The sequence below is a fragment of the Gasterosteus aculeatus genome, chromosome 10 (genome assembly GCF_964276395.1).
Source record: "Gasterosteus aculeatus chromosome 10, fGasAcu3.hap1.1, whole genome shotgun sequence".
Lineage (NCBI taxonomy): Eukaryota > Metazoa > Chordata > Actinopteri > Perciformes > Gasterosteidae > Gasterosteus > Gasterosteus aculeatus.
This window is the reverse complement of record NC_135697.1, coordinates 17,099,015-17,122,559: the sequence shown is the minus strand read 5'-3', so window position 1 is coordinate 17,122,559 and position 23,545 is coordinate 17,099,015. Positions and strand designations below refer to the sequence as shown.

Here is a 23,545-nt window from a genome sequence, read left to right as displayed (position 1 = left end):
GTACTTAAAACACTTCCTGATCAGCCGCGACTGATTGCTAAATTAATCTTATCTTATTATGAGACTTATAGATTTACGTCTGCATCGTAATCCTTTAATTAAGTGAGCTCTTAAAGCGCATTTCTGCCTGGTTTAGCTTAACATACAGTTCTTCTCATTAAAATGAGCTGAATTGGAGTTTAAAAGTGTTTCAGTTAATTTAAATGAATCTTATCGGCAGCCAACACAGAAATCCGTTTTGATAGATGTTTTCAAAGGCACACTTGCCATTCACGGCTGTCTCACCTGCGACTCTTTATATTTTCCAGTAAAGTAAAGTTTCACCACCTCTGGGCTTTAAACTGATCAGCTCATCTCTAAAGCTCCCTGAGCTTGTCAGCTAATGTTCTACTTAACACTAAACCCAGTAAATCACGGTCCGTGCAAGTGAAACAGCGTCACATTTAAAACAGCTTCAAAAGTCCACTTGATGCGCTCGAGGTCTGCGTGAAGCCTTTTAAGATCAGGATTCCACACGGATTCTTTTGTTAAAATGATTCATATTTAAAGTTTGAATGCAAAAAAAAAGAGGAAAAAATGACTGACTTGTGGCTGTTGTGGACCCCCCCCCCCCCCCCTCCCTCGTCCCACCACGGCTCCCCCGAGCTGCACTGCTGGTCTGAGAAGCACACGAGCTCTTGTGTGAAGTTGCAGAAACCTGTTCTTCATCTCTGAGAATCAATGCGACACACGTGTGCCGAGCGTTGCACCATCTTCAAAGAAAGGAGTTTGTAGTCCAGTTCCAAACCATAAATCATTTTATTCAAAACCCTGCAGTCATTACACATATTTCACAGCGGTTACGGAGCATTTTCTGCATTATCAAGTTTAACGACTCAGTTCGTAGTTTTGGCTGTGGACTCCTTGAATATTTACAGCCAGAGACCAGCGAATAGACCCGGACATCACAGTGTCCTCCTCATTTCTCCATCGAGCTCCTGAGGACGTTCCTGCTCAGGTATTTACAGCTGTGGATGCTGAGCTATTCTATCACCATGACAACCACAGATGCCCCTCCTCCCTTTTTGTACGTTTCATTACAATGAATGAAGAGAGCTCGTCCTCTCTGAGTTTCTGAGTTGACCTCAGACGGGTTAAAAATGAGCCAAACAGCACCCGACGAACCCTGTGGTTATGTACTTATTTCATTATTTACAAATGTCACAATGCATGTTTTAATTTTTCAAGCTACATGTACAAAAACCTCATATAGTTATAAAAACGTGAAGCTACAAGCAGAGATCGACAACGTCCCGTCATCTTCTCTGGGCGTGTGTGTGTGTGTGTGTGTGACTCTGCACTGTGGTTTGAGCTGGTCAGAAATAGGTTAGGATCAGTTGTCCACAGGTAAATCCTGCTGTAAGCCGAAGGTTGCAGAAGGAGACATCAGCATTACCGCGGTGACGGGATGATGGACTCGGCGATGATGGACTCGGCGTTGGGTCACATGGTGGCGCGTCATGTTGCGACTTTAAGCTTAAGTACCGGCTAACTTCTGACCCACTTTTCTTTTTTAAACATCATAACTCTTGACATTTTTTTTTAAGGTTGTAAAGAACACACAATACATGGATTACGCTTTTCTTTTCAGGAAACACAAAAGCAAACTGTTTCTACAAAAAAGGAGGAGTTTTCAATATGAAATACTAGTAGAAAACAGTCCGCCAAAATCTCAACGTGCAAACGCCAGCAGGTTCCGCCACATTTTACCTAAATTGTAAAAAAGTTTTTCTTATGAAACAAACAAGCAGATATTCAGTACGACGGGAGTGATGTCGCCCTTCTTGCAACCCGCTCCTCTTTGCAAGACCCCCCCCCCCCCCCCCCCTCCCCGCTGGAGCCTCCACAGTGGCGGTGCAGGTGGAGAAGGCAGAAAGTAGAGACAATATATGTATTTACAAAAAAAGCAAAATGGCCAATGAAATAAATCCCCATGTTTGATCTGTGATCTCGCTCTCCAACCAGTCCTGGGGGGGGGAGGGGGGGTTGACTCGCCGGCTCTCTGAAGCCTTAGTGGCAGGGGTCAAAGGGCACCTGCACAAGCCCCCCGTGGAGCTCCACTGACTCCTCGGACCAGGACATGACATCACCGACAAGGTGGCCCCCGCAGGTGGCCTGGGTGGAGATCTCGCTGGCCGACAGCACTCTGGACCAGAACTGGAGATCCGACAGCTCTCCCACAAAGGACTGGGTGACGTCGAAGCGCCCCCCCATCGTGTCCTGGGAGAAAAAAGAAGTCTGAGCTTGAAACGTCGTAAAAGTGACATTCTAGTGGCGGCTGATGCCCCGGCATCAACGGCTGTTCTGCATACCTGCTCCTGGCCCAGGATGAAGGCCCCTCCTGGCTCGATGGGACGCCACGCCGACAGGTTCTGCCCCGAGCCTTTCTTCACGCCGTCCTGGTAGGCCTCCCAGACGCCGTCACGCGTCGTCCACGTGATGCACACGTGGTGCCACTTCCCGTCGGTCATGGTTATCGGCAACGTGACCGCCTGAGAAGAGAGGGAGGGAGAGGCGGAGATGATCATTATTCCTTTTGGGGGGGAGGGTCTTTTCCTGGCGTCACTGTAACAAACCCTCAAACGAAACCCCTCTTGGATAAAAGCGTCGGAGGGGGATCAGGCCGAGGCGACAACCTGAGAAGAATCTGCGTTGTGAGTCATCGATCGGCACGATGGCTGCCAAGAGAGACGATGAGGAGAAGAAAGCCAACGTGGGGTCTTGTCTCTCCTGTGAGTGTCTCCCCAGCAGACAATTAGGCCAATCAATTAGAATAATCAGATGAACTGCTTTGTTGATTTGTTTGTTGAGCTCACAGCGCTGCGGCAAGGAAGGAAAGCGGCATCTTTTCAAAGAACGACAGAAGGGTGGAAGGTCGCGTCAAACGAAAGCAGGACTTTCACTCTGCAGACCAACACAAGAAAGTACTTATTCTCCTTTCCTCTACGAAGCAAAGCTACCGTAGCTACGTGCAAAGCTATGTTGAAGCTAACGCCTTGATGTACAGCGGCAGTGTGTTGTTACTCCAGGAAAGAAGCCAGGTCGTCATTGGGCCTCGCAGCCTAGCTTTCCTACCGGTGTACAGAGGTCAAAGGCCGGGTGGAAGGGTTCATAACTGCATCCTGAATCACAATGAAAGGCTACGAGATCCAAATCTCGATGTAGCACGGCTCTTAGTTAGCGCGTCGCTTTTACCTTGTCACAGATTAACAGCTCCATTGGGTTGCTGCCCCATTCGATGAGCACCAGCTCGTTGGCTTGCCCGGGTGCAGCGTAGGAGAACGGGGTACCGAGGCCGGGACCCGCTCCCGCCTTCAGCCACAGACAGATGGTCAGGGCGAAGATCTCGTTGACCGGCGGCCGCTTCATCTTGGCGTACATGTAGTTGGTCTTCACGGGGAAGTTGAGCAGGAAGGCGTTCGGGGTCTTTAGCTTCCTTCCTGGTAGGACGGAGGCGGGAGAGTTAAGATTCAGGGCGTCCGTTGTCCGTGTTCTTCCCTCTGCAGTTGGCTTTTGTTGAGCATCTGTTGCTAGTAGCAACAAGGGCACAAACAGGATATTGAATTTAGACATGTTTTAAACTTGTTTTAAATTTCTCTTTCTGGCCTTTTCTGTTTAGTCTTATGCTCAGTCTTGGAATCGCTTTGAATCACCTTCTCTGAAGAGTGCCCCTTCTCTTGTATATACCTTTTGTTGACAGGCTTCCAAATCAACTGGCTACATATGCACATGGCACTCTACATTGTGTGTGTGTGTGTCTGCGTGTGTGCGTACCGTGGTCAGTGTTGCCATGGTGCAGTTGGCTGAGCACTGTTTCCAGCTTGCCATGCCCCGCCCCTCGCAGATTTGTGTGGGGTGGACTATGATCGTTACCGCGGCGGCTCTCCTGGTGGTCATTGTCATGGTGGTCATTGTCATGGTGGTCATTGTCACGGTGGTCATCGTGATGGTCATCGTAATGGTCATTGTGGTGGTCATCGTGATGGTCATGGTGATGGCCATCGTGATGATCATCGTAGTAACCATGGTGATCATCGTGGTGCTCATCATGGTGGGGGCTATGATGGTTGCCGTGGTGACTGCGCTGCCGGCTATGGTGCCAGTCGTAGTGGTGGTCGTTATAGCGACTGTGGTGACCGCCGCGATGGTTGTTCCTGTTGCTACCGTGGTGACTGCTATGATAGCTGCCGTGGTGATCGTCATGATGACCATTGCCACGGTGGTCATCATGATGGTCGTCACGCCGACCAGTACCCCGGTGGTCATAGTGGTGGTTGTCACGATGACCTGTGCCGTGGTGGTCGTCGTGGTGGTCGTTGTGGCGGCTGTTGCCATGGTGGTCATCGTGGTGGTCATCGTGGCGGCCGTTGCCACGGTGATCATCGTGGTGGTCATCGTGGCGGTCGTCGTGGCGGCCGTTGCCACGGTGATCATCGTGGTGGTCATCGTGGCGGTCGTCGTGATGGTCGTCAGGGTGGCTGCTCCCTCCGCGGTGGTCGTCGTGATGATCGTCCCGGTGGTCGTCATGGTGATCTCGGTAGTAGCTGTCCAGCTGCTCCTCCAGGGCGGTGATCTTCCGCTGGAGGAGTTCTCTCAGGGAGCTGGAGTACGAGCTGGACGAGTTCCTGGCCTGCAGAAGCACCAAAGCATCAGTCAGCAAAGGGGGCGCAGCCCATTTGTTACAAGTTGACAAACAAAATGTGGCTTTGGAAGTTACTTCTTGTTAGTTTTATTAAACTTTCCAAAGTCGAGTGTGAACTTTGCTTCTTCATGTAACAAAGAAGTTCAATGAGTCAAAGGCTCTGAGCGTGAAGAAAAGACTCATTTAAAATTTAAAAAAAAGTTCTTTGCAGTAAATTCTGCATTATCCAACGAATAAACACTAACTGTGGGATGACAAATAAATTTGCAAGGAAATAGTTTGTACACCTGCCTCCTCTCCCTCGCTCATCCTCGTCTGCCTCACCACCAAATCCGGCTTTGTTCCCTACCAGCGCACGCCGCGATTAACAGCCGCGTCAGGGAGGATGAGGCTAATCGAAGGTGAGACCAGCCAGAGGCCGGCGCCACAGACTTCCTGTTAGAGGACGCGGCGACGGAGGGTAAATCCCCGTGACGCCTGTGTGTCGCCTCACACCTCCAAGCGAGGCGGAGGGGATTTCGGGCAACACCTTCCCTCATAGCGCCCAGAGACCACCTGATAGCAAAGCTCTCACAGGGTTTTAGTCTCGCGCTGCGGCGCCCAGCCTCGTTAAAATGTTGTTACACACGAGTGGGAAAAGAAGAACGAGTGCTTTGTCTCAGGTTTCAAAATAATCAATCATTATCAAACAAATTCACGTTTAAATTTAAAGAGTCCTGGACTTATGGATCAGTTGTTCAAACCTTTTACAAACGGATCCTTAATTCCCAAATGCAATTAATCAGGATGAATACACACTAAATAAACGTACGGATAACAATAGCTCAGAGAACACGTAATGCAATGGTTGGAGGTGTATCGGGTCTGGTACCATTTAGAGTGGCTTCCTGTTTGGTACACTGACATCCAGCAGAGAGAGAGTGTGTGCAGGCCGAACAACCTCTAGCGATTGTGGTGACCGCCGCCATGGTTGTTCCTGTTGCTACCACGGCGACTGCTATGATAGCTGCCGTGGTGGTCGCCATGGTGACCATGGCCAACCCCTAACCCTAACCCTAGCTCAGAGACAACGGGCCAGCACACACCAGTAGTGTGTGCGCCAACAAGGAATGCTACTTAAAACGCACAGGTTTATTCCACTAGTACATATGCCACTAAAAGATCCCTTTTAAACAGGGACCATGTCCTAATGAAACACTTCCTTCTTACAGTATTTGGGCGGATTTTGCGGCTGAGCTTGTGACCCCCGATGACGCAGGACATGACCTCAATTAGGTCAAACCTTTGATAGGCTTCCGCCTTGGCAGACGCATTCCTGAGGACCTGGAAATACAGGTGTGGGGGGGATTGAGCCCTCCGCCGGAAGCCCTTACTGAATGTTTACCTTCTTCACCTGAGACTTGCTGCTTTAATTACAATCATACCGATGTTACAGTAAACCTGAGATCAATTACTCACGGCCTCTAAATATCGTACTTCTATCCCCTATTATTACAAACAATATCAATCCAGAAACTCTGAAGGTAAACTATTTAGTACATAACGAGTACATTTTCATGATACTTAAGTGGAATATTAAAGTACTTTGGTATTAGTATGGTAAACATACAAATAATTGCACCCACCTGCAAGTTCTCCAGTCTTTCCTTCAGCGTCTGCAGGGTTTTGCCCGTCTGTTCGGGGGAGAAGGAGCTGTGCTTCCCGTACGACGGGGCCTTCCTCGGGTGGGGGTCCGACCTGTGGCCGCCATGCGAGTGGTGATGGTCGCCGCTGTGATACGTGGAAGGCCCATGGTGCGACGGCGGGGGCGTATGGTGGCCGCCGTGATGCCCACGGTGGTCATCGGGGCGGCCGTCGTGGTGGTTGGTATCGTGGTGGGTGTCGTGATGGTTTTCGTGGTGGTTGTCGTGGCGATCGGTGCCATGGTGACCGCCAAAGCCCTCACACAAGGTGAGTTTGGCGGTCAGCTCCCTGATGGTCTCCCGCTGGTCCAGGATGGTCTCCTTTTGCCTCACCAGACTCTCGCGCAGATGCAAGATGGTGGCTTTGGCCTCGTCGGACATCACGCCGCGCCGGCTGCTGCCGTTGTGGCCGCTCGTTTGGCCGTTGCTGCTCGGCCCGTGGGGCACGCTGGGCGGGGAGTAGCAGCTTGGGTCGGCTTCTGGGGGAATCGGGGTGCAGACAAATTTGGGGCTAATGCCGTAGTCATATTCAATGCCTGGCAAATTTCCTGTTACTGACACCGCACATGACAGGAAGTAGTAGAGAATTAGAAAACGCAGGGGGAAGGAAGGGAGGATGAACCCCAGAGAGGTGCCATCCCGTTCCTGGTATCTTGCCGACAGAGGCATGAGGCTCGGAGGACTCACGTCTCTGGCCATATTTGGCCCAAGTTATTCCTCGACAAACGACCAGCGTCCTCCTGGGCCTTAGTCTCGATGTGACGAACAGCATGAATGGAGATCGTGCGCGGGGGATGGAGACGTGGTGGTGCAACACATGTCAGCAGCGAAAGACCAGATGAAGTCTCCTCCCAGTCAGCGTTAATTCCGCGAGCAGCACAAACTCAAAGTCGGGGCTCCATGGCCAGTGAACACGCCGGGAGAGCTGCGCTCGATAGGTCCTGCGTCCTGGGAGGGGAGGGGGGGGGGTCTGGCCTCCGCCAGCCAGGTGATCCTGTTCGGCTCCAAGGACCTCCTGTGTTCGACAGCCAAGAGTAATCCCTTTAACTTTGGCTTCTAACCACCCATCTGGTCCCAGGCTGCTCTTACCTGGAGGACGGGGAAGGTACCACAAACACCAGTCAAGACAAACCGAGACAGAATACATGACAAATATCAAAGTGGAACTTTTGAATTAGTTTATCAAAGGAGGACTTGAGTATATTGATTTTATTTTATTGAGTGTATGTTCCAGTTCCCAGCATGAATAATTCACACAGCAATATCGGAGCAACAATTGGACGAGATGTGAACGAGAGGAGGACCAGAATGAAACATAAAGAAAAGGGACTCTGGGTTGTAAATACCTCAAAGGTGATCTGTCTCATTAACAATCAATCTGATATCCAGCACGGGGACAGCAGACCACAGCACAAGTTCAGTGATGCAGTCTACGGCGCTAAGGGGGGAGGGAGGGGCAGTTGGGGATTATCAAGGCTACAGCAAGCGATACTGTAATAAGACTACAGCCAATTAATATCCCCCCAAACCACAGCTCAGCAGTTTGAGTTCTTGGTAAGATAATGAGCAGAGCAGGAGGCCGGTGGGTTTAACGGCTCGTCCACCTCCGCCGCTTTGTCCCCTCGGCAATATTCTTCTCTGGTCAACTGAAGTTTGAAGCTGCATCCGCAACCCATCAGCTCAGCTTTGCAGAAAGATTAGATTTAAAGGGCAATAGTTAGTCCGGCCCCTCTAAATGTTACTCATCAAAATGTTATACCGTGCTTGTTTGCTCGACATGTCTTATGTGTCTGTCACTGAGTGCAGTTTAATGAGGCAATCAGATGCAGCCAATAGAAAAGGGCCTTAATCTGACAGTGAGCTCCACCGTGTAATACGTAGAGACAACGTTAGTGGAGATCTATGAGACATGATACTTTACTGAAGCACAAGACGTCACGCATGAGCCCAAAGAGCATCAGCAGGGGCATTAGGTACGGCTATTTCCCCTTTGCTGATGCAAATACAATGACCCATTGAGTGGCTAAACAAAGTAGGACGCTCCATCAGTTGTGCACCTGTGGTTACTGCACCACTGCATTTGAACCTAAACATAAGGCAAATATTTTGATCACATTATATTGCATTGAACATGTGTAATGGTTTTTATTTTAGTGTAGAAAACACATTCTTTTCTGATAAACATCCTACATGCACACAGGAGACCACAGGAACATGCATCCTCCTCCCCAGGGTGGCAGACAAATTGGATTGCTTGGATTTATTGCTATTTAACGAAGGATTGGCCACAGGGTCCAATCCCCCACCCACACCGCCCCACCGCCCCCCCACACGGCTGAGCCTTTGTTGTCACCAGAGGAAAAGAGCATGCGTGTGCAAAGCAATCAATGGCGTGTAAAAACTCAAACCCAAGTTTTCAGCTTCTCCATTGAGCGTTTAAACTAATCTGGACGTTCAGCTCTTCAAGCTTTAGCTTTTTTTGAAGTAGACTTTTCAAGACTTTTCATGGCGAAGTTTAACTTAGACACCTTTTTGTGAGATATTATTATATTATATTATTATTATTACTATAAGTTGTGTTTAATTTTCATGAGGGGGACGTTTTGTTGGACGGGAGGACTTGAACTTTCCTTTTGAACACACAAAGCAGGCGTCCATCCTTCATATGAATTAATTTTTACTTTTGATTGCGCACTTGTTCACTTCACTACAAAATGCACCTCTTACCCTGGACAGCTTGCGTTTCCAAAAACTGCTTTGGAGTAAAACTTCCACCTCGTTCCGTCTCTTTTCTACCATTATATGTCTAGACAAAGGCCATCTATCGCCAGGTGACACCCTGAAGGACGGTGAAACCAGCGCACAGCGAAGAAAGACATCAGACCAAACATTCGGTTCGTCTTAAAAGAACAAGAATATCCCATCGCTCCCGTTCACAGTACGGATTCTGCTTCACGGAGGTGGACCCGTTTCACTGAATAATAAGTCCAAAGCACTGTAGTGATGCTGTATGAAATAGGATCTTGTTCCCATGTAAACAACACAATCATTGTCATCAGTAAGCCATGGTGGTGTACACACGTGTGCACATGCAGTGGCTTGTCAAGCTACGCTAAGACCATTAGCCAGCGGAGGGGAGAATACAGTAGTGGTCCAATATCAAGCGGACAGATATGAAGACGTGATAAGTGGAGAGACGTAGCGGGACGTAGAGGGGTGACAAAAAGACGCCCTTCTATCACATGTCCAGTACCAAACCATTGCACACATGAATTATGAGACAAATGTGACCTGCGCTGGCAGGTAATGAGATAATTACTGCTGTCCTGAATGTGCGGTATTTACCTACAGCACATAAGCTTTGCAGCTTATGGTCAACTGTAAATTCTGTGCCCTGAGAAAGTCCATCACATAACCAAATCTATCACACCTTACATCTACCAGGTTGCACAACAGACACACTTGTGCGGATGGTTTGAAGTGAATGGAGAATTATTTACATCCCTGTAAACAGACGCTTTGTGTCCCAGCGATACGAAGCCTCGTAGCTCAGAAGAGACGGTTCAACCTGCATGTTTACAAGGTTAAAGAGTTTTTCTGAGGAAATAACAAATAACTGCGTGAGAAATAAACTAAAAGTTTCTTACCTGCCGGCATGTGAGAAGCCTCAAGCTGTTTAGTCCTCACAGCTCGCTGATCAGCTGCAGCAGGATCGGCTTTGGGATGATTCTCTCTCTCCTTCTCTGAGTCTCTCTCTCTCTCTCTCTCTCACACGCACACACACACACACACACACACACACACACACGCACACACACACACACACGCACACTCACACACACATGGACGCACACATGCACACTATTGTCTTATATCAGTAATCAATTTGGGATTTCCGTGTTGATGTGCTGTATATTACGTTGACCTTTAGTGTCCTTAAGAAGTGTGTAAACGCGTCGCTGCGGTTCACATGTACACTGATAGTAAGAATGAAAGTCACCAACGCTGCAGTCCAGAAAAAAAGAAGTGGGAACTACTCAAAAACAAACCATGTATTTTCTGCACTGCCTGTGGGAGTAAATAAAAGTCCTTCTGTGCTTCTCCCTGGACTGTTGTTTCCTATTTGATATTTACTGTGCATTTTATTTAGAACACAAAGTATTGAGTTTAATAATGAAACTAAACTCCATTCAAACAACTGCAAATGTCTTGATGCATCATTAAGCTCTAAATATACTTAAATATGCATGTTAGTAGATGGGTAACGTAGGGGGTAGAGGGGGTGCGCCGGGAACCGGAAGGTTGGTGGTTCGATCCCCGGCTGCTCCATGTCGAAGTGTCCCTGAGCAAGACACCTGACCCCTGACTGCTCCCTGGGCAAAAATGTAAAAAGCCGTGGTTTAAAAATACAATGTAAATCGTTTTGGATAAAAGTGCCAGCTAAATGAGCTGTTATGTAATAATGAAGATTTGTTCCTCTTAAAGCTCCAATGTGAAAGGCAGTCAGTCATCTTCTATTCTGCTGTATATCGTTAGAGGGTGTCGGGGTGTCGGGGGGGGGGTGCAGAGAGCTACGGAACCCTTCCCTCTCACATCCACCAGCCTACGGGTCTCATCCAGCGCCTCGCGTACGCAGCGTGGATATTCCTCCATACGGGCTGTTTGCGGGTCTCCCTCAGTGAAACTCACAGTAACTGATGCTTCGTGTCAGGGAACATGCCTGTGAAGTGTCTCCCCATCAAAGTGTTTGTGATCTTAATCCACGAGTCACGTCGGGACGCCCTGTGAACTTCACAGCTTACATGCCGGTCTCCACCCGTTCCTCCACCTAAGCATGTTTCATAAGTCTGCTGCAGGCCGACCCACTGACCCCCCCTGTCCCCCCCCTGACGGCCCAAAAGACTTCTTCGCCCTCTCTGACCCCCGTTACTCTGCACAGTGACTTAACAGTGTTTTATTGCAACCTGCAGATGAGCTCATCCCAGTAAACACTGCTATGGTTTGTTGTTTGTTCCATAAATAGAAACACCCTAAAAATAAGCCACACTGTGGTGGATAAATAAGCAGATTGTTAGTGGTTACTTGTTAACAGTAACCTTGTTGCATCGATGGATCCACAGCACTAGAAATATATATACATATAAATTCTATTCAGTGTTTTGAGGGATTTAAAGCTTATCAAGTGTGGCGCCTGTGCTTTGGGGAACCCGCTCTAAGCCTCCGGCATCTTCATGAATAGAATAAACCCCACGGGGCAGGTTGGAGGCTGAGTGGACGGCCAAAAGACTTTATTCTTTTACATTCTGCTTTCTTTGCCACCTTAAATCCAGTGATTAGAATCCGTTTGTCTGCCACAGGATGGTTACTGTCCTCTATGAGCAGTCGATGGACACGTCAACAGCAAACCAACATTTAGTTTGAAGTCATTGAGCCGAAGTCCAAACGAACCAGCTTCAAGTCGCCATCTTAGTGTCATTAAAAGCTGCAAACCGTTAAGTCAGAGTCTAACAAGGTTGGTGGTTCGAGTCCCAGCTGCCCCATGTTGAAGTGTCCCTGAGCAAGACACCTGACCCTGAATTGCTCCCTGGGCCAAAATGTAATAACGCCATGTGTTAAGAATGTAAGTCGCTTTGGATAAAAGCGACAGATAAATGACCTGTAATAATGTAATATTGTCCCTGTAGGATTTGATTTGGAACCAACGACTTACAAGCCGAAAGTAAAATGTGTTTTTACCTCATATATTGTCATTGTTTAATTTAAACCACTGGCTTTAGCTTTGTAACAGCATTAATCATATAACTGGTGATTCAGGGAGTCCGACACTTTAAACAGCTTCCAGGATAAATGACAATCAATCCCAGTTTGCATACACGAGATGGTTCAACACTCACACTGGTTCTCCAACTGATATCTGGTACCTTTGAGTGAAGCTATTTTCACAGACCGGCTCCTTTTTTCAGGTGCTGCTGACGTCAGGAAATGACTTTGTCCCTAAATGTGTTCATTTAGATTAAGACGGAAGGTCAAAAAGCAAGAAGGGTCCAAACGAGGTGGACGGGCCGATGAGATAAACAAGGTTAAGAGATAGAGAACGATGAGAATGTGGGTCAGGCGGTCAGGATGAGCGTTAATCATTCTGCTGGACTATTCAGGGAAAGTGGGCGGAGATTTCTGAGTGGACGTGAATGGCGGCAACGTGTTGGTCCTGCAGTGTGAGGAGAGAGAACAATGCACGTCAACGGGAGTTTAGAATGTGGCCTACTGTGACTCCAACGTATTAAAAAAGGTGGGCGATGACGTCACTGGTAAGAACGATGACATCACTAGCGAACATTCTAGTTTTTTCAAGGCTGAGATACCGACATACCACGAAGATAGAACCTGTCAGTGCAGATGGATCCATGTCAGCACCATAGGAAGGCTTAAGTTATCTCTCTCATGTCTTCATGTTGTCTCTATCACATCTGCTATTGGTCCAATTACAGTTTTTTTGTGCCAAATAACGGCAACCCAAGTTTTCAGAGAGCATTTTGCTATTCACAAGGAGACTAATGGAGCTCTACAATTTGTCCCATTTTATGTGGATCAGAGAGACTTGATTTGCAAAATAACATAGAATGGAACTCACAGGAAACACAATGCTGCCTTCAAATGAGCTTCATTCGGCCGTAATAACCATTAAACATCGCCGAGATCACTTTATACATACGCTTATTTAGACCGTGACCCGAAGGTCATTGCTGACGCAGGAGGATAATTGTGTCTAATTGTCTTTCATGCAACAACAAGTAAAGACGAAGGAGAGCTGCTGTTGGAGGAGGTGAGAGGATGAGAGAAAACTAAGAAACCAGACAAAGGGCCGTGTATAGAGAGCTGACTTTAAGATGTGATGTACAGACAGACTCGTCTTTCTGCCGCCATAGAACCAGCTATAGTTCTAAGAATATGAGATCCTGCCTACAGAGCTGTCTGGTCTCCAGTTGGAAGTAACATCCGTCGATGCACAGCACCAGACTTCCTTCAATCTCACGAACCTCATGAACCTCAGCTGGAGGTGCTTCCTCCCCAACGGCAGGTCAAACATCCCGACGAATCCAGCTCTTTAATCAAATCAGAACTCAACCTGCGAAACACAAAGGTCAGGGTTCAGGCTCCTGACTGTCTGTTGGCGTCGGAGCGGCTCAGCGCCACGTCCTCTCTGCCGGGAGAGCATCTCATGGCTGAGCTCGTAGCTGCACGGGGCTCTGCTGTTTCCTCTACAAGACAAATACCTAAATGTCTTTTGAGCACCTGCGCTTCTTGAAGGTGCTTGTGATGCTGATAAGAGGTCAGCACACCGGGAGGTCACTGGTTCATGAGTTGGCTCATTGGCCGAGGGAGCTTTACATAATTATCTTTTTTTTTACAAAAGAAAGACCCCAAAGAAACAATAAATCTCTGGCTGTTTCTTGAAAACAGAAATTTCAAATTGCAGCATAAACAGTTCATCAGCAAATTAAACTATTAATAAAAAATGGGCTGGTTGGCTTTATGGGGCCAAACAAAAGGTGAAAGTTAGAAAAAAAGAATTTCATCCTTTTTGGTTCCCAGTAGCCTCGGGGCTGACTATTAATTATAAAAATTATGTAACCAGCGGAAAACTATGGAGCCTCCATCCGCCTCCCTCAGCCTCCATCCGCTGCCTCAGCATGCTGTGCATTTTAATTTGGCTGCTGAGGTAACGGACTGAGCCCGCCTGGTGTCCATCATTCTTTGGTTCTTCTCTTCTCGGTTCTCCTCCACTTGATCCGTCTGCCGTTTCCATTCCACTCAGTCCTCCGTCTCCGTCCGTCGGCGTCTGTCCGACCTTCTTGTGTTTGCACACACACCTTTTATCACAATGCACATCTGACTGCAGAATTCTCTCCGTACCCTCAGACTGATGTACAAATAGCCATGAATACTACAACTATACACGCTGTAATGTCAATATCCAACTAGAATATTCCTGCTGTGATTGCTTGATCCTCGCTCTCCCTGCTTCTTTAAGAGTTGGTAATCAATGTCTAACAATATCAACTAGTCAGTTTGTAATTAAATCATGGTTGGTTTCATCGATGGCCACGTGCTGCCGTTATTGGTGCCGCGCTTCAACACGTCGTACATTTGAACTGAACTCTCATGTTTTAATGGCAGCGTAGCGCTCTGTCCACGTGTTTCAGACGGTCGTCTCCCAGTAGGAACAGAATCTGTCAGCAGGCTGTGACGGAATCAATCCGGCGGTTTCTAACATTCCGCCACTGGAGCCGACCGGCCGTTTAGCAGGTTTTGGAGGTGATGAACCCACAGTTCCCTCCTGACGGCCAGAGTCCAGCTGACACAAAGCCCTTTCCCCCCCGGGTCGGCTTTAATGTCATTAACAGGTGGGGGGCAGAAATAGATGCAAGGGAGGCATAGCTTCCACACACACACACACACACACACACACACACACACACACACACACACACACACACACACACACACACACACACACACACACACACACACACACACAGATAAGGAGATGGGGTTGTGTGAGTGGTGAGATACATTTTAAAGTTATTGTACCACACACGCTAACACACATTCATTCCTACACTACCAACAAGGGACCATCGCACACATCCAACCAAACGTGGATCTGTGTTTCTGGTCATTTAAAAAAAAGCTTTAAGATAAAAGGGGTTATTTTTAAAATAATCCGTCCCCTCGCCCACACACATACGCACATACGCACATACGCATACATTTAAGGCTTATGGCTACACAGACATGCAGACACACACAGAAAACACACAATAGATATTTATGCAAACCTACACACACACACACACAAACACACACATATTTGGGCATTCAGCTGATGCTTTTTCAGCTTCAAATACCATCTTAACACCCCAATCATCTAGCGTACGTAACACCTCCACCCTCTTTCCCCCGTCCCCCTCCCTCCCTCCCACCTCTCACTCCCTCCGTCACTCCCTTTCCTCACCTCGCCCCCTCCGTCACTCCCTTTCCTCACCTCGCCCCCTCCGTCACTCCCTTTCCTCACCTCGCCCCTCCGTCACTCCCTTTCCTCACCTCCCCCCCTCCGTCACTCCGAACAGAAGCACACACACAGAAACCAGGTCAGCAACTTGTTAATATTGTTGTGGTGTTTGTGAAGTGTGTGTGTTTGGGGGGGGGGGGGGGGGGGGGACTTAGACTAATGTGTCTCACTTCAAAATGATATTTTTTTGGCAGGTGGGCTGGATGGGAGGGCTTTGGGTGGGTGGGGGCCGGGGGGGGGTCGGGCTGGTGGGGGCAATAAAGCTGTACTGCCTTCTTCTTCAAACGGTGCCTAAGTGGAGCGTCCTTGGAGGTCAGTTTCCTTTAACTCGGCCTGCCGATGACGTCTCGGCTCGTCTTCGGACGTGTTTCAGGGGAGAAGCTGCTGAAGTCGGTCGCTGGTCAGTCGACACGATGAGTTCCCTCGTCTGGCTTCTCAGCAGATTTCACGAGTAAGGACAGCAGATTTCACTGCACTTATTTTCTTAAGTTCTTGATCAATAACAACATACTTTAACTAACTTATTCTTTGAGTGACAAACGTCAATGCGGTTTGTCTTTTTTTATCCAATAATGATTCGAATTATCCCCATTTTGGTAAATTGCACGCACCCAAATATCATTTTTTTTATTTTGATTTTTTTTTATATTTCCGGTTGATTTATTTGTGCCCACTGAGACACATTAGAGAAACCCGTGATTAGTTTGGCAGCCTTAACTTATTTTCTACTAGAATTACCATTCTGAGGGAACATTTAGCATGATTTTATCATTACTTGATTTCTCTTTTTTAAAATATAATGTTTCCTTTTCTGAATATTTTATTCATTTGAAGATTGTCAGCGAACTGAAATATCATCTCTAGTCTTTAGATATATACTTTCATAAAAACAGAATGTCTTGACCCGGCGTTTTCTCCACCAGCTGAAGTCGTACAATGAAGAACATAAAAAGTAAACATTTCATAATAATAGTTTATTATTTCTTCCAGTTTCTGAACACATTTATGACCTTTATAGTGTATATTTATATACATACTGGTGGTATTTGATGGATGCATTAGACCTCTGCTTGACTGAGATTTTACCGATACGGTTTGTGTTGACAACTGAATATGATATAAACCATTTATATTTGGGGAAATCTGCTTCAGTCGCTCCACAGACATAAAGGGTTTAGGATTCGATTCATCGGCAGCGTATCTGCGTCACACCTCCATCACACAGCTATACAGCAGGCTGCGTCTAGTGTTGTTTGCGCTTTGTCTTTTTTCTTTTGAATATTCCCTGTGATTTTGGTTTATTCGGTACCTGATCTGGAAGGATTTGTTTTTTTCTGTTAATTAAGATTCATGTAAACTTAATCTGGGGGAACAACAAAAATGACTTCACTTTATTGGCGGTTTCCATCTTCAGAGTTTATTTTGAAACATGTAAACAGCATTATGATTATTCATTCACACATAAATAGTTTGGTTTATTTTTGTTTGATAGAATGTGCACCAATGTCTACACTTCTGACAAGACATTTCTGTTTTTATCAACTTTTAAATGTTTGTGCAAGATGCTCCTTTAGATGTTTGTGTACACACACATATTCACATTAAAACTTTGACCTTCTCCTCTTTTCTTTTGTCCTTCCTTCTATCTCTAGGAAACACTTCATCCACTCCTGACTTCTACCTCTAGTGACTCAGTGGCCACACTTTGCTGTACATATTTCACATCATGCTTTCACGATGATTAATTAATTCATTTTAAATCATTTTTCAAGAGAAGGCTCCTTCCCTTCTTTGTCTGCTCAAGGGTTCTTATACTCTTGAATGACACTTTTTGAGCTGTTAGTTCTCATCTGATTGTATTTTTCTTTTCTTGTTCTACCTCCTCCATGCTTCTCCTTCCTCTATGTCAGATGCAACTGTTTGACATTATCATACTTTAACATCATCAACAAGTTTAACTTAAACTTTTTCTATCGCCAAAGTGTCAGCCATTCGTGCCCAGAGCGAAGCTCCCTGAACTTAATCCCACTTGGCTCCTTTAGTTGTTTTTTCTATTTTTGTCACAACATGTGGTCCACCTTCTTTGTGACCGATGAGGAGGGCCGTACTATTGGTCCGGCGGCGCCAGGGGGGGGGGCTGCGCCGGGAGGAGCACCCCAGGGTGCGGGGGCCATGTCCGGCCTCATGGCTGGACGCAGTACATTCGGGGGGAACAAGCGACGCAGGACGACGTCGGGACACTTCTTGAGCGAGGCCCAGGAAGGGAAGGTGACCGGCTTCATGTTACGTTTAATGTGTGTTCTGGCGCATGCTGGTGATAAATGTCCTCCATCGACATGAAGCACATCTGCTCCATTTTCTTGATCAGCTTGGTTGTTCTCGTTGTGTGGATCCAGTTCACATGTTCATCCCCTTTCTAATGAACTCCACAGAAATTAAAGTCATGGTGGCTGAAAGTGCAAAAAAAATGCAATGGACACGACTAAAGATGAATGAAATCTCCTCAGTCAGATAAACTGTATATATGCGATAAAGCTAAATATGTGCACGTAAATCTCTTCTTGCTCGCTCTTGATTTCATTGTTGCCTACAATATGAACACTCACTGTTTTGTATTGTGTTCCTTCACCAGATCAAGTTGGCTTTCTTCGTGGCCATCGTGGGCGTAGTCCTCACGGTCCTCGGGATGGGGACGGAGTTCTGGGTGGAGCTGTCACCTCCTAAGGGTTTCTACAACAACCAGGTGTACTATTGGAGTCATCAATAAACAGGCGCTTTGTCTTGTAGTAACATTATATCCTGAAGTGCGAAAAAACAGAATAAATGTGTTCAGTGTCTCCACCCAAACATGGAGATGGAGGTGAAGAAACTAGAACTGCATGTTACATTACACGAATGTGCAGGTGAGAGCACATATGCTCCTTAATAACTTTGTAGGTCGTTGACCTTTTCAAACTTGCTTCCACAAGGTCACTCAGGTCGGCTGACCAGTTGCTGCTGGTTGTCCCCTGATGCAAAGGGGGGATACTGGGCTTCTGCAGTGGAAGCCTCTGTTAGGCCCCGTTTCAGGAACCCTGTCTTAAAAACACATGTTTCATTCTCCAGCCTTAAACACACTATGAGTGTTTCCAGTCTTATCCTTGTTTAGACACGTTTTTATTGTACAGCTTCATTAGGATTGGATTGTGTCGTTTTTCTTTGTCTTTTTGCAGACGTGTCTGACAGCTCACTACGGCCTGTGGAAGAGCTGCACAAAGACCTTGTGGGTGTCCGACATCGACCCAGAGAGAGAGAGCTGTGGACCTTCTGAACTACCTGGAGGTGCCTCACAGATTCACCGACTGCTCGGCCGTCTAACGGCCTTCGACAGCTGACCGCTCTGTGCGAGTTTCAGGATGATGGTTGACGGACCAACTGGCCGACTCTCAAACCTGTTGCACAGCTCAGTTTGGGGAAGCCAGATGGCATGAATGAGAGGACCACCTGAGCCTCTGATGCCTGCTCAGTGTTTGAAGGCTGTCGGGCTGAGTCGCTGCTACACAGAGAACGAGGCCCTCCGGTTGCTTTTGGGTCCAGTGACAGGTGACATCGTTTGGTTTATGTTCTCGGCTCATGAGCAACAATTCTCTTTTTACTGGTTTGAGTCTCTACTTGTTTTAAAAAAGTCCCGTAGAGGTCAGGAACCAACCTGGAAAAGGAGAACTGGTCATGACAGCAATACACAAAATATATACTTTGCTGTGTTTTAGTATCCAGATGCCGAGGGCCTGAGACCAGTTGATATAGTTAAAAACTACATGAGACCAGTTGTTATAGTTAAAGACCAAGTTGTCATCGTTCTCTCGCCGTATCCCTCCACTGTTCTATGACTCGCATGAGCTCCACTTTTGAAGAATGACTCGAATAAAGAGCCGAACACAAAAGTCCTCCAGAAGCTCTGGGTGTGTTCGTCGTGGGTTCCATACGGGACGTCTGTTGGACGACCGGGACTGATTCACACGGTTACTTACTGTAAATGTAAATGTGAAGAGATACTGATACCTTATTTACATGTTTGGATGAAGATACAACTCCCTTTGGTCAACTTTCAAATTGCACTTCAATTAATATGGTCACGTTTTTCTGAGCAGCTGAAGAGGCATTTACATGAGTGAAGTGTATGAGTTATAGAGAGGAGAGTCCAATTGTCTGTCTGGCCTGTTGCACAGATCCCTTCATTTCTTGATGGGATGACACATTTTGTCAATGAGATTTGAGTGCAGCTCCTCTCGAGGGTGATAGCTGTTGTGTCTCTTGTATCCACAGATTGCAGCTTTGATCAACCTAATTAACAGTGATGTGTGTGCCTGTTTAGCTTGCTTGTGTGCACAAATGTGCGAAGGAACAGACTGAGGTGTCAAATTGCATTTGGTGGCCAAACTCCAATTACTGTGACACATCATCGGGACGGCTAAATGCTAATTGGCAGGAGGCTTTGGATTGTCACCTTGAGCTTGTCATTGTCGTTCACGGCTGATGATGCATGATGGAGAATTGTGAAAACCAAAGGGCTGAGAGGGATGTTCATCTAAATCTTTATCTCGTCTTTAGCTACGGTAGATTAACTCGTTTAACAGTGCCTCTTTTTTCACTCCTGCAGCATCAAACTGCACATACTTCAAGTTTTTTACCACGGGGGAAAATGCTGTGATATTTCAGAAGACAACAAGGAAGAGTGAGTCATGCAGCTCTTTCTGCTCTCTAGGCCTCTCTGAACCGCTGTCCCACCTCACCCGCCCACTCCCTGCTTTCTTTATCCCTCTTCCTCTCCTTCACCTCCCTCCCTCCCTGCAACCCTGCATCTCCCGCCACCATTCTCTTTATTCCTCAGTCGCCTGTCCGTCATACGCCTTTCTCTCATCCTCCCTTCACTTCTTCACTGCACTCTTTCAGGTTGCCCATTGTCTTCTCTGTGAGTGCTAGAAATGTATTCCGCCCACGCTGCGTTCAAGTGTCTCCGAGCAGTCGTCTAACCTCTCATTTCACTGGCAGCTCCGTAATGTATTGAGATCGCAGGGCCGTACGCCGAATAAGGAACAACAGACGTACATTTAAATCGTATTGTTCGCTGGTCACGCTGTGGTGTTTCAACACACACACAGCCATGAGTCTGTAGCACCATACTGGAACAGGGATTGTAGATAACAAATATATTCCTTCATGATTAATATGAATATAAAGTGGAATCGTAATGTGACAAAACATTTTTCTATTTTCTATTATCTAAGATATACTTACGTATGTATACATGCGTTGAATAAGCAAAATGAGTTATTTTAACAAAGTGAGTTTATATCCCAAAATGAAATAATAATAATTTTTTTTAAGGTAAAAATATTGTGGAACGAAAGTAAAAAAATATACGGTTCAAAAATATATTGAAAGGAAAGTCCAAAATATAAGGTGAAATAATTTCATGAAAATGGTCAACTGACCTGAGTGGAAATATTAAGTCAAAGAATATTTGGAAAAAAAGACGTTAGGTCAAAAAACGTCATAGTAAAAAAGTAAAAAAATATAGGTAGGTAGACAAATATTTTGACAAAAAAGTAAAAAATATTTGGTGAAAATATATTTGGAATATGTTGGGTCTAAAAATGTCATACGCAAAAAAATATGTATGTACTGTTAAAAGATGCCATGGAAAAAAGGTAAAAAAATATTAGATAAAAAAATGTTTTTGAAAAAAAATCCAAAGATCTTATTTTAAAAGAATTTTAGTCTAACATATTTTAAAGTCAGAATATGTTAGATCAAAAAACGTATTGTGAATAAAAGTCAAAACAAGTTTTCCTATTAATGTGAATGTCAGCGATAACAGCCACTTTCCTCCTTTCTTTGTGCAGATCTGAACGTAGCGGCGGCCATGTTGGCCCTGTTCAGCCTGTTCCTAATGGTGATGGGGGCCATTTGCATCACCATGGCCCTCAGCAAAGAGATAGTCTTCTTCCTCAAACCAGCGTCCGTGTGCTTTATTCTGTCAGGTCAGCAGAGGCAACAACACACAACGTTTGGGCTTTCGGTGGACCTTGATTAGTGGACATTGGTTCGTTGATGACAGTCCGATGACTCTCCCACAGGGGTCCTGGTTCTTGTCACTCTGATGGTTTTCCACCAGTCCGTCGTGGCCTTCCTGGCCAGTGACCACACGGTTCCTCTCCACCACGAGCTGTCCTGGTCGGTGACGTGCATCGGCTGTGCGGCGGCCGTCCTTACCGTGGGCGGGGTCCTCTTCCTGCTGCTGGCGCTGCCCTACAGCCCCTGGCAGAGGTGCCTCCCCCAGAAGGACAGCGTTTCGCGTTGCACTTTTGTTTGACGGGGAGGGACGTGAGTGTTTCCCAAAGACGTCTTAGCAGAGAGATTGCTTCGCCGTTATTTTCAGGTTTCACATGCATTGTATTAGAGGCAGCACACGCTGTAAGAAGGGTACGTGCGCTTGGTTTAGATTACGTGTCAGCTTTACATATTGTCTGTCGAGCGGATACAGCTAGAAACATTTGTGCTGACTGAGGAGGAAAACATCGGTTAATCAGCTCAACCGCGTGACAGCGGCCATGTTGTTGCGTCTGTATTTTGCTCGGATGGATCATGTTAAAGCAAAGTGCCTCTCTGAGCCCGATTGGGAGGCGAACCAACTATGTATGAATGACTTCATTTTATTATTAAACACGACATGAATATTTAATTTCTTCCACTCTCAGGTTCCGTTTATCTCCTTTTCTGCAACCTCAACACATTCTCAGATTACAGCCGCTGCCTCGTCATAATGAACCGTCCCACTTTACACCTGGGGAGGAAAAATGACACCACTAATCAAAGCATCCTCTTTGGGTTTGTGCTGGATTACCATCGCTTTTAAATGTAACGCTGAACCTCACTTGTTACTTATTATAAGCATAATCTAATACTTGGGCCCAGCGGAAAGTCATTACATTAAATAGTTTTTTTATCCTCTATATTTGAAATATCCACACATTCCTGCAATGTAACTATCAAACTTCTGAAGTTAAAATTCTATGAGGTTCAGACAGATGCTCACTTCATGTGTTCTTGATCACTAAACACGGAGCGCTGTTCTCTTTTACTGCTTTCATAACGCGTCTTTTCTCAGACAGCAGACACATCGTTCCTGTATTCTTATTAAACAAACCGCAGCAGGAATTAAATAAAATAATTATTGTGTGGGTGCCGATGTGTTTTATTTATCATACCTGAAACGTGAAGCTCACTGCATATTATAAACCGATGGAACAACTAAATCAACCGTCATCTGTCTTTAAAAGTGGCTGAAGATTCTCGGCCCTTAAAAGATCACGTTGCAGCTGCTTAATGAGATTCTTTTTAACGTTATTGACAGAGTGAACTGTGAGGAGCAGCAGGAAATAAGAGCCCTTTGACGTGGAACAAAGGTCCCGGCTATATTTGAGCGCGGGATGTTTCAGTGGCACGTTATGCGATACAGCGCGTTCTCAGACCGCCAGACCACCGCCGAGGCTCCTTCTTTCTCAGAGTCCTCAGCCGGGCCTTTGGGCCTCCTGCTTTGAGCTTGGTTCCGACCCGTGTTTTCCTCTGCGGACGCTTTCTCACGCTGGGATTCTCAGTCACCACACTGACCTCCCCCTCGCCTGCTGTTTGGCTAAATATGGAACCTGGCAGGAGAAACGCAAACCCGGAGACGCTCGCCGTGCACACAAAACACTCTCAGATTCCCTCGCTCGAGCCTCCTCCTCCCGCGTGTGCGCCGCTCAAATTGGGTGATACCCGCCGGGGGGGTTTCGCGATGTGAGGACCGGCCTTAACCTGAACCCCTGACGTCATGCGTCCATCTGATCTCCGTCCCCGCAGCCCAGGAAGTCACATGGTCCTCGTCTCTGTCTGTCACGTGTTGGCAAAGTGTGCAACGCGCCTCCTCCTCGACCAACTCAACGCCCCCCCAGTGCGTCGGAACCCTCCTCCAAGAAGAAGAGAACTCGAGTGAAGAGGCCGCTCGGCGAAAATCGATATTGGGTCCACAAATATTTGCGGGTTTATTGGCTGTGAGCAGAAGCTGGTGGTCTTTTCCCAACGCGT

At 46.7% G+C, this 23,545-nt stretch overlaps 2 protein-coding genes across 5 annotated transcripts; one reads left to right on the top strand and one right to left on the bottom strand.

Moving 5' to 3' along the window:
- Positions 1-779: 779 nt before the first annotated feature.
- Positions 780-10,142, bottom strand: LOC120826985 (uncharacterized). Of its 3 annotated transcripts, none has more exons than XM_040189638.2 (6): positions 10,011-10,142; positions 6,307-7,452; positions 3,814-4,669; positions 3,235-3,569; positions 2,352-2,531; positions 780-2,259 (listed from the first exon to the last, which is right to left on the bottom strand). In XM_040189638.2, the coding sequence occupies exons 2-6, from the start codon at positions 7,060-7,062 to the stop codon at positions 2,050-2,052; spliced, it is 2,337 nt and encodes a 778-aa protein (XP_040045572.2). In that variant the 5' UTR covers positions 7,063-7,452; positions 10,011-10,142; the 3' UTR covers positions 780-2,049. The 3 variants fall into 3 exon arrangements, with proteins under 3 accessions (XP_040045572.2, XP_077937276.1, XP_077937277.1); XM_078081150.1 differs by having other exon boundaries at positions 3,235-3,563; XM_078081151.1 differs by having other exon boundaries at positions 3,235-3,479.
- A 5,315-nt stretch (positions 10,143-15,457) lies between these two features.
- On the top strand, positions 15,458-22,163 carry LOC120827001 (voltage-dependent calcium channel gamma-6 subunit). 2 transcript variants are annotated; one of them, XM_078081153.1, is made up of 8 exons: positions 15,458-15,515; positions 15,810-15,887; positions 17,089-17,704; positions 18,069-18,179; positions 18,649-18,757; positions 20,076-20,150; positions 21,322-21,459; positions 21,556-22,163. In XM_078081153.1, exons 3-8 carry the CDS (start codon positions 17,504-17,506, stop codon positions 21,789-21,791), a joined length of 870 nt encoding a protein of 289 aa, XP_077937279.1. In that variant the 5' UTR covers positions 15,458-15,515; positions 15,810-15,887; positions 17,089-17,503; the 3' UTR covers positions 21,792-22,163. The 2 variants fall into 2 exon arrangements, with proteins under 2 accessions (XP_077937279.1, XP_077937278.1); XM_078081152.1 differs by lacking the exon at positions 15,458-15,515 and having other exon boundaries at positions 15,631-15,887.
- The last annotated feature ends 1,382 nt before the right edge of the window (positions 22,164-23,545 follow it).

Bases quoted from the DNA above. Each gene is read 5' to 3' on its own strand.
- LOC120826985 (XM_040189638.2), bottom strand. From the start codon at position 7,062: ATGGCCAGAGACGTGAGTCCTCCGAGCCTCATGCCTCTGTCGGCAAGA. The intron at 3,570-3,813 runs GTACGCACACAC...TGTTGCTACTAG, and splicing joins CCATGGCAACACTGACCACG to CAACAGATGCTCAACAAAAG. The intron at 2,532-3,234 runs GTAAAAGCGACG...CTCTCTTCTCAG, and splicing joins AGCTGTTAATCTGTGACAAG to GCGGTCACGTTGCCGATAAC.
- LOC120827001 (XM_078081153.1), top strand. From the start codon at position 17,504: ATGTGGTCCACCTTCTTTGTGACCGATGAGGAGGGCCGTACTATTGGT. The intron at 18,758-20,075 runs GTGCCTCACAGA...TCACTCCTGCAG, and splicing joins ACCTTCTGAACTACCTGGAG to CATCAAACTGCACATACTTC. The intron at 20,151-21,321 runs GTGAGTCATGCA...TTCTTTGTGCAG, and splicing joins TCAGAAGACAACAAGGAAGA to ATCTGAACGTAGCGGCGGCC.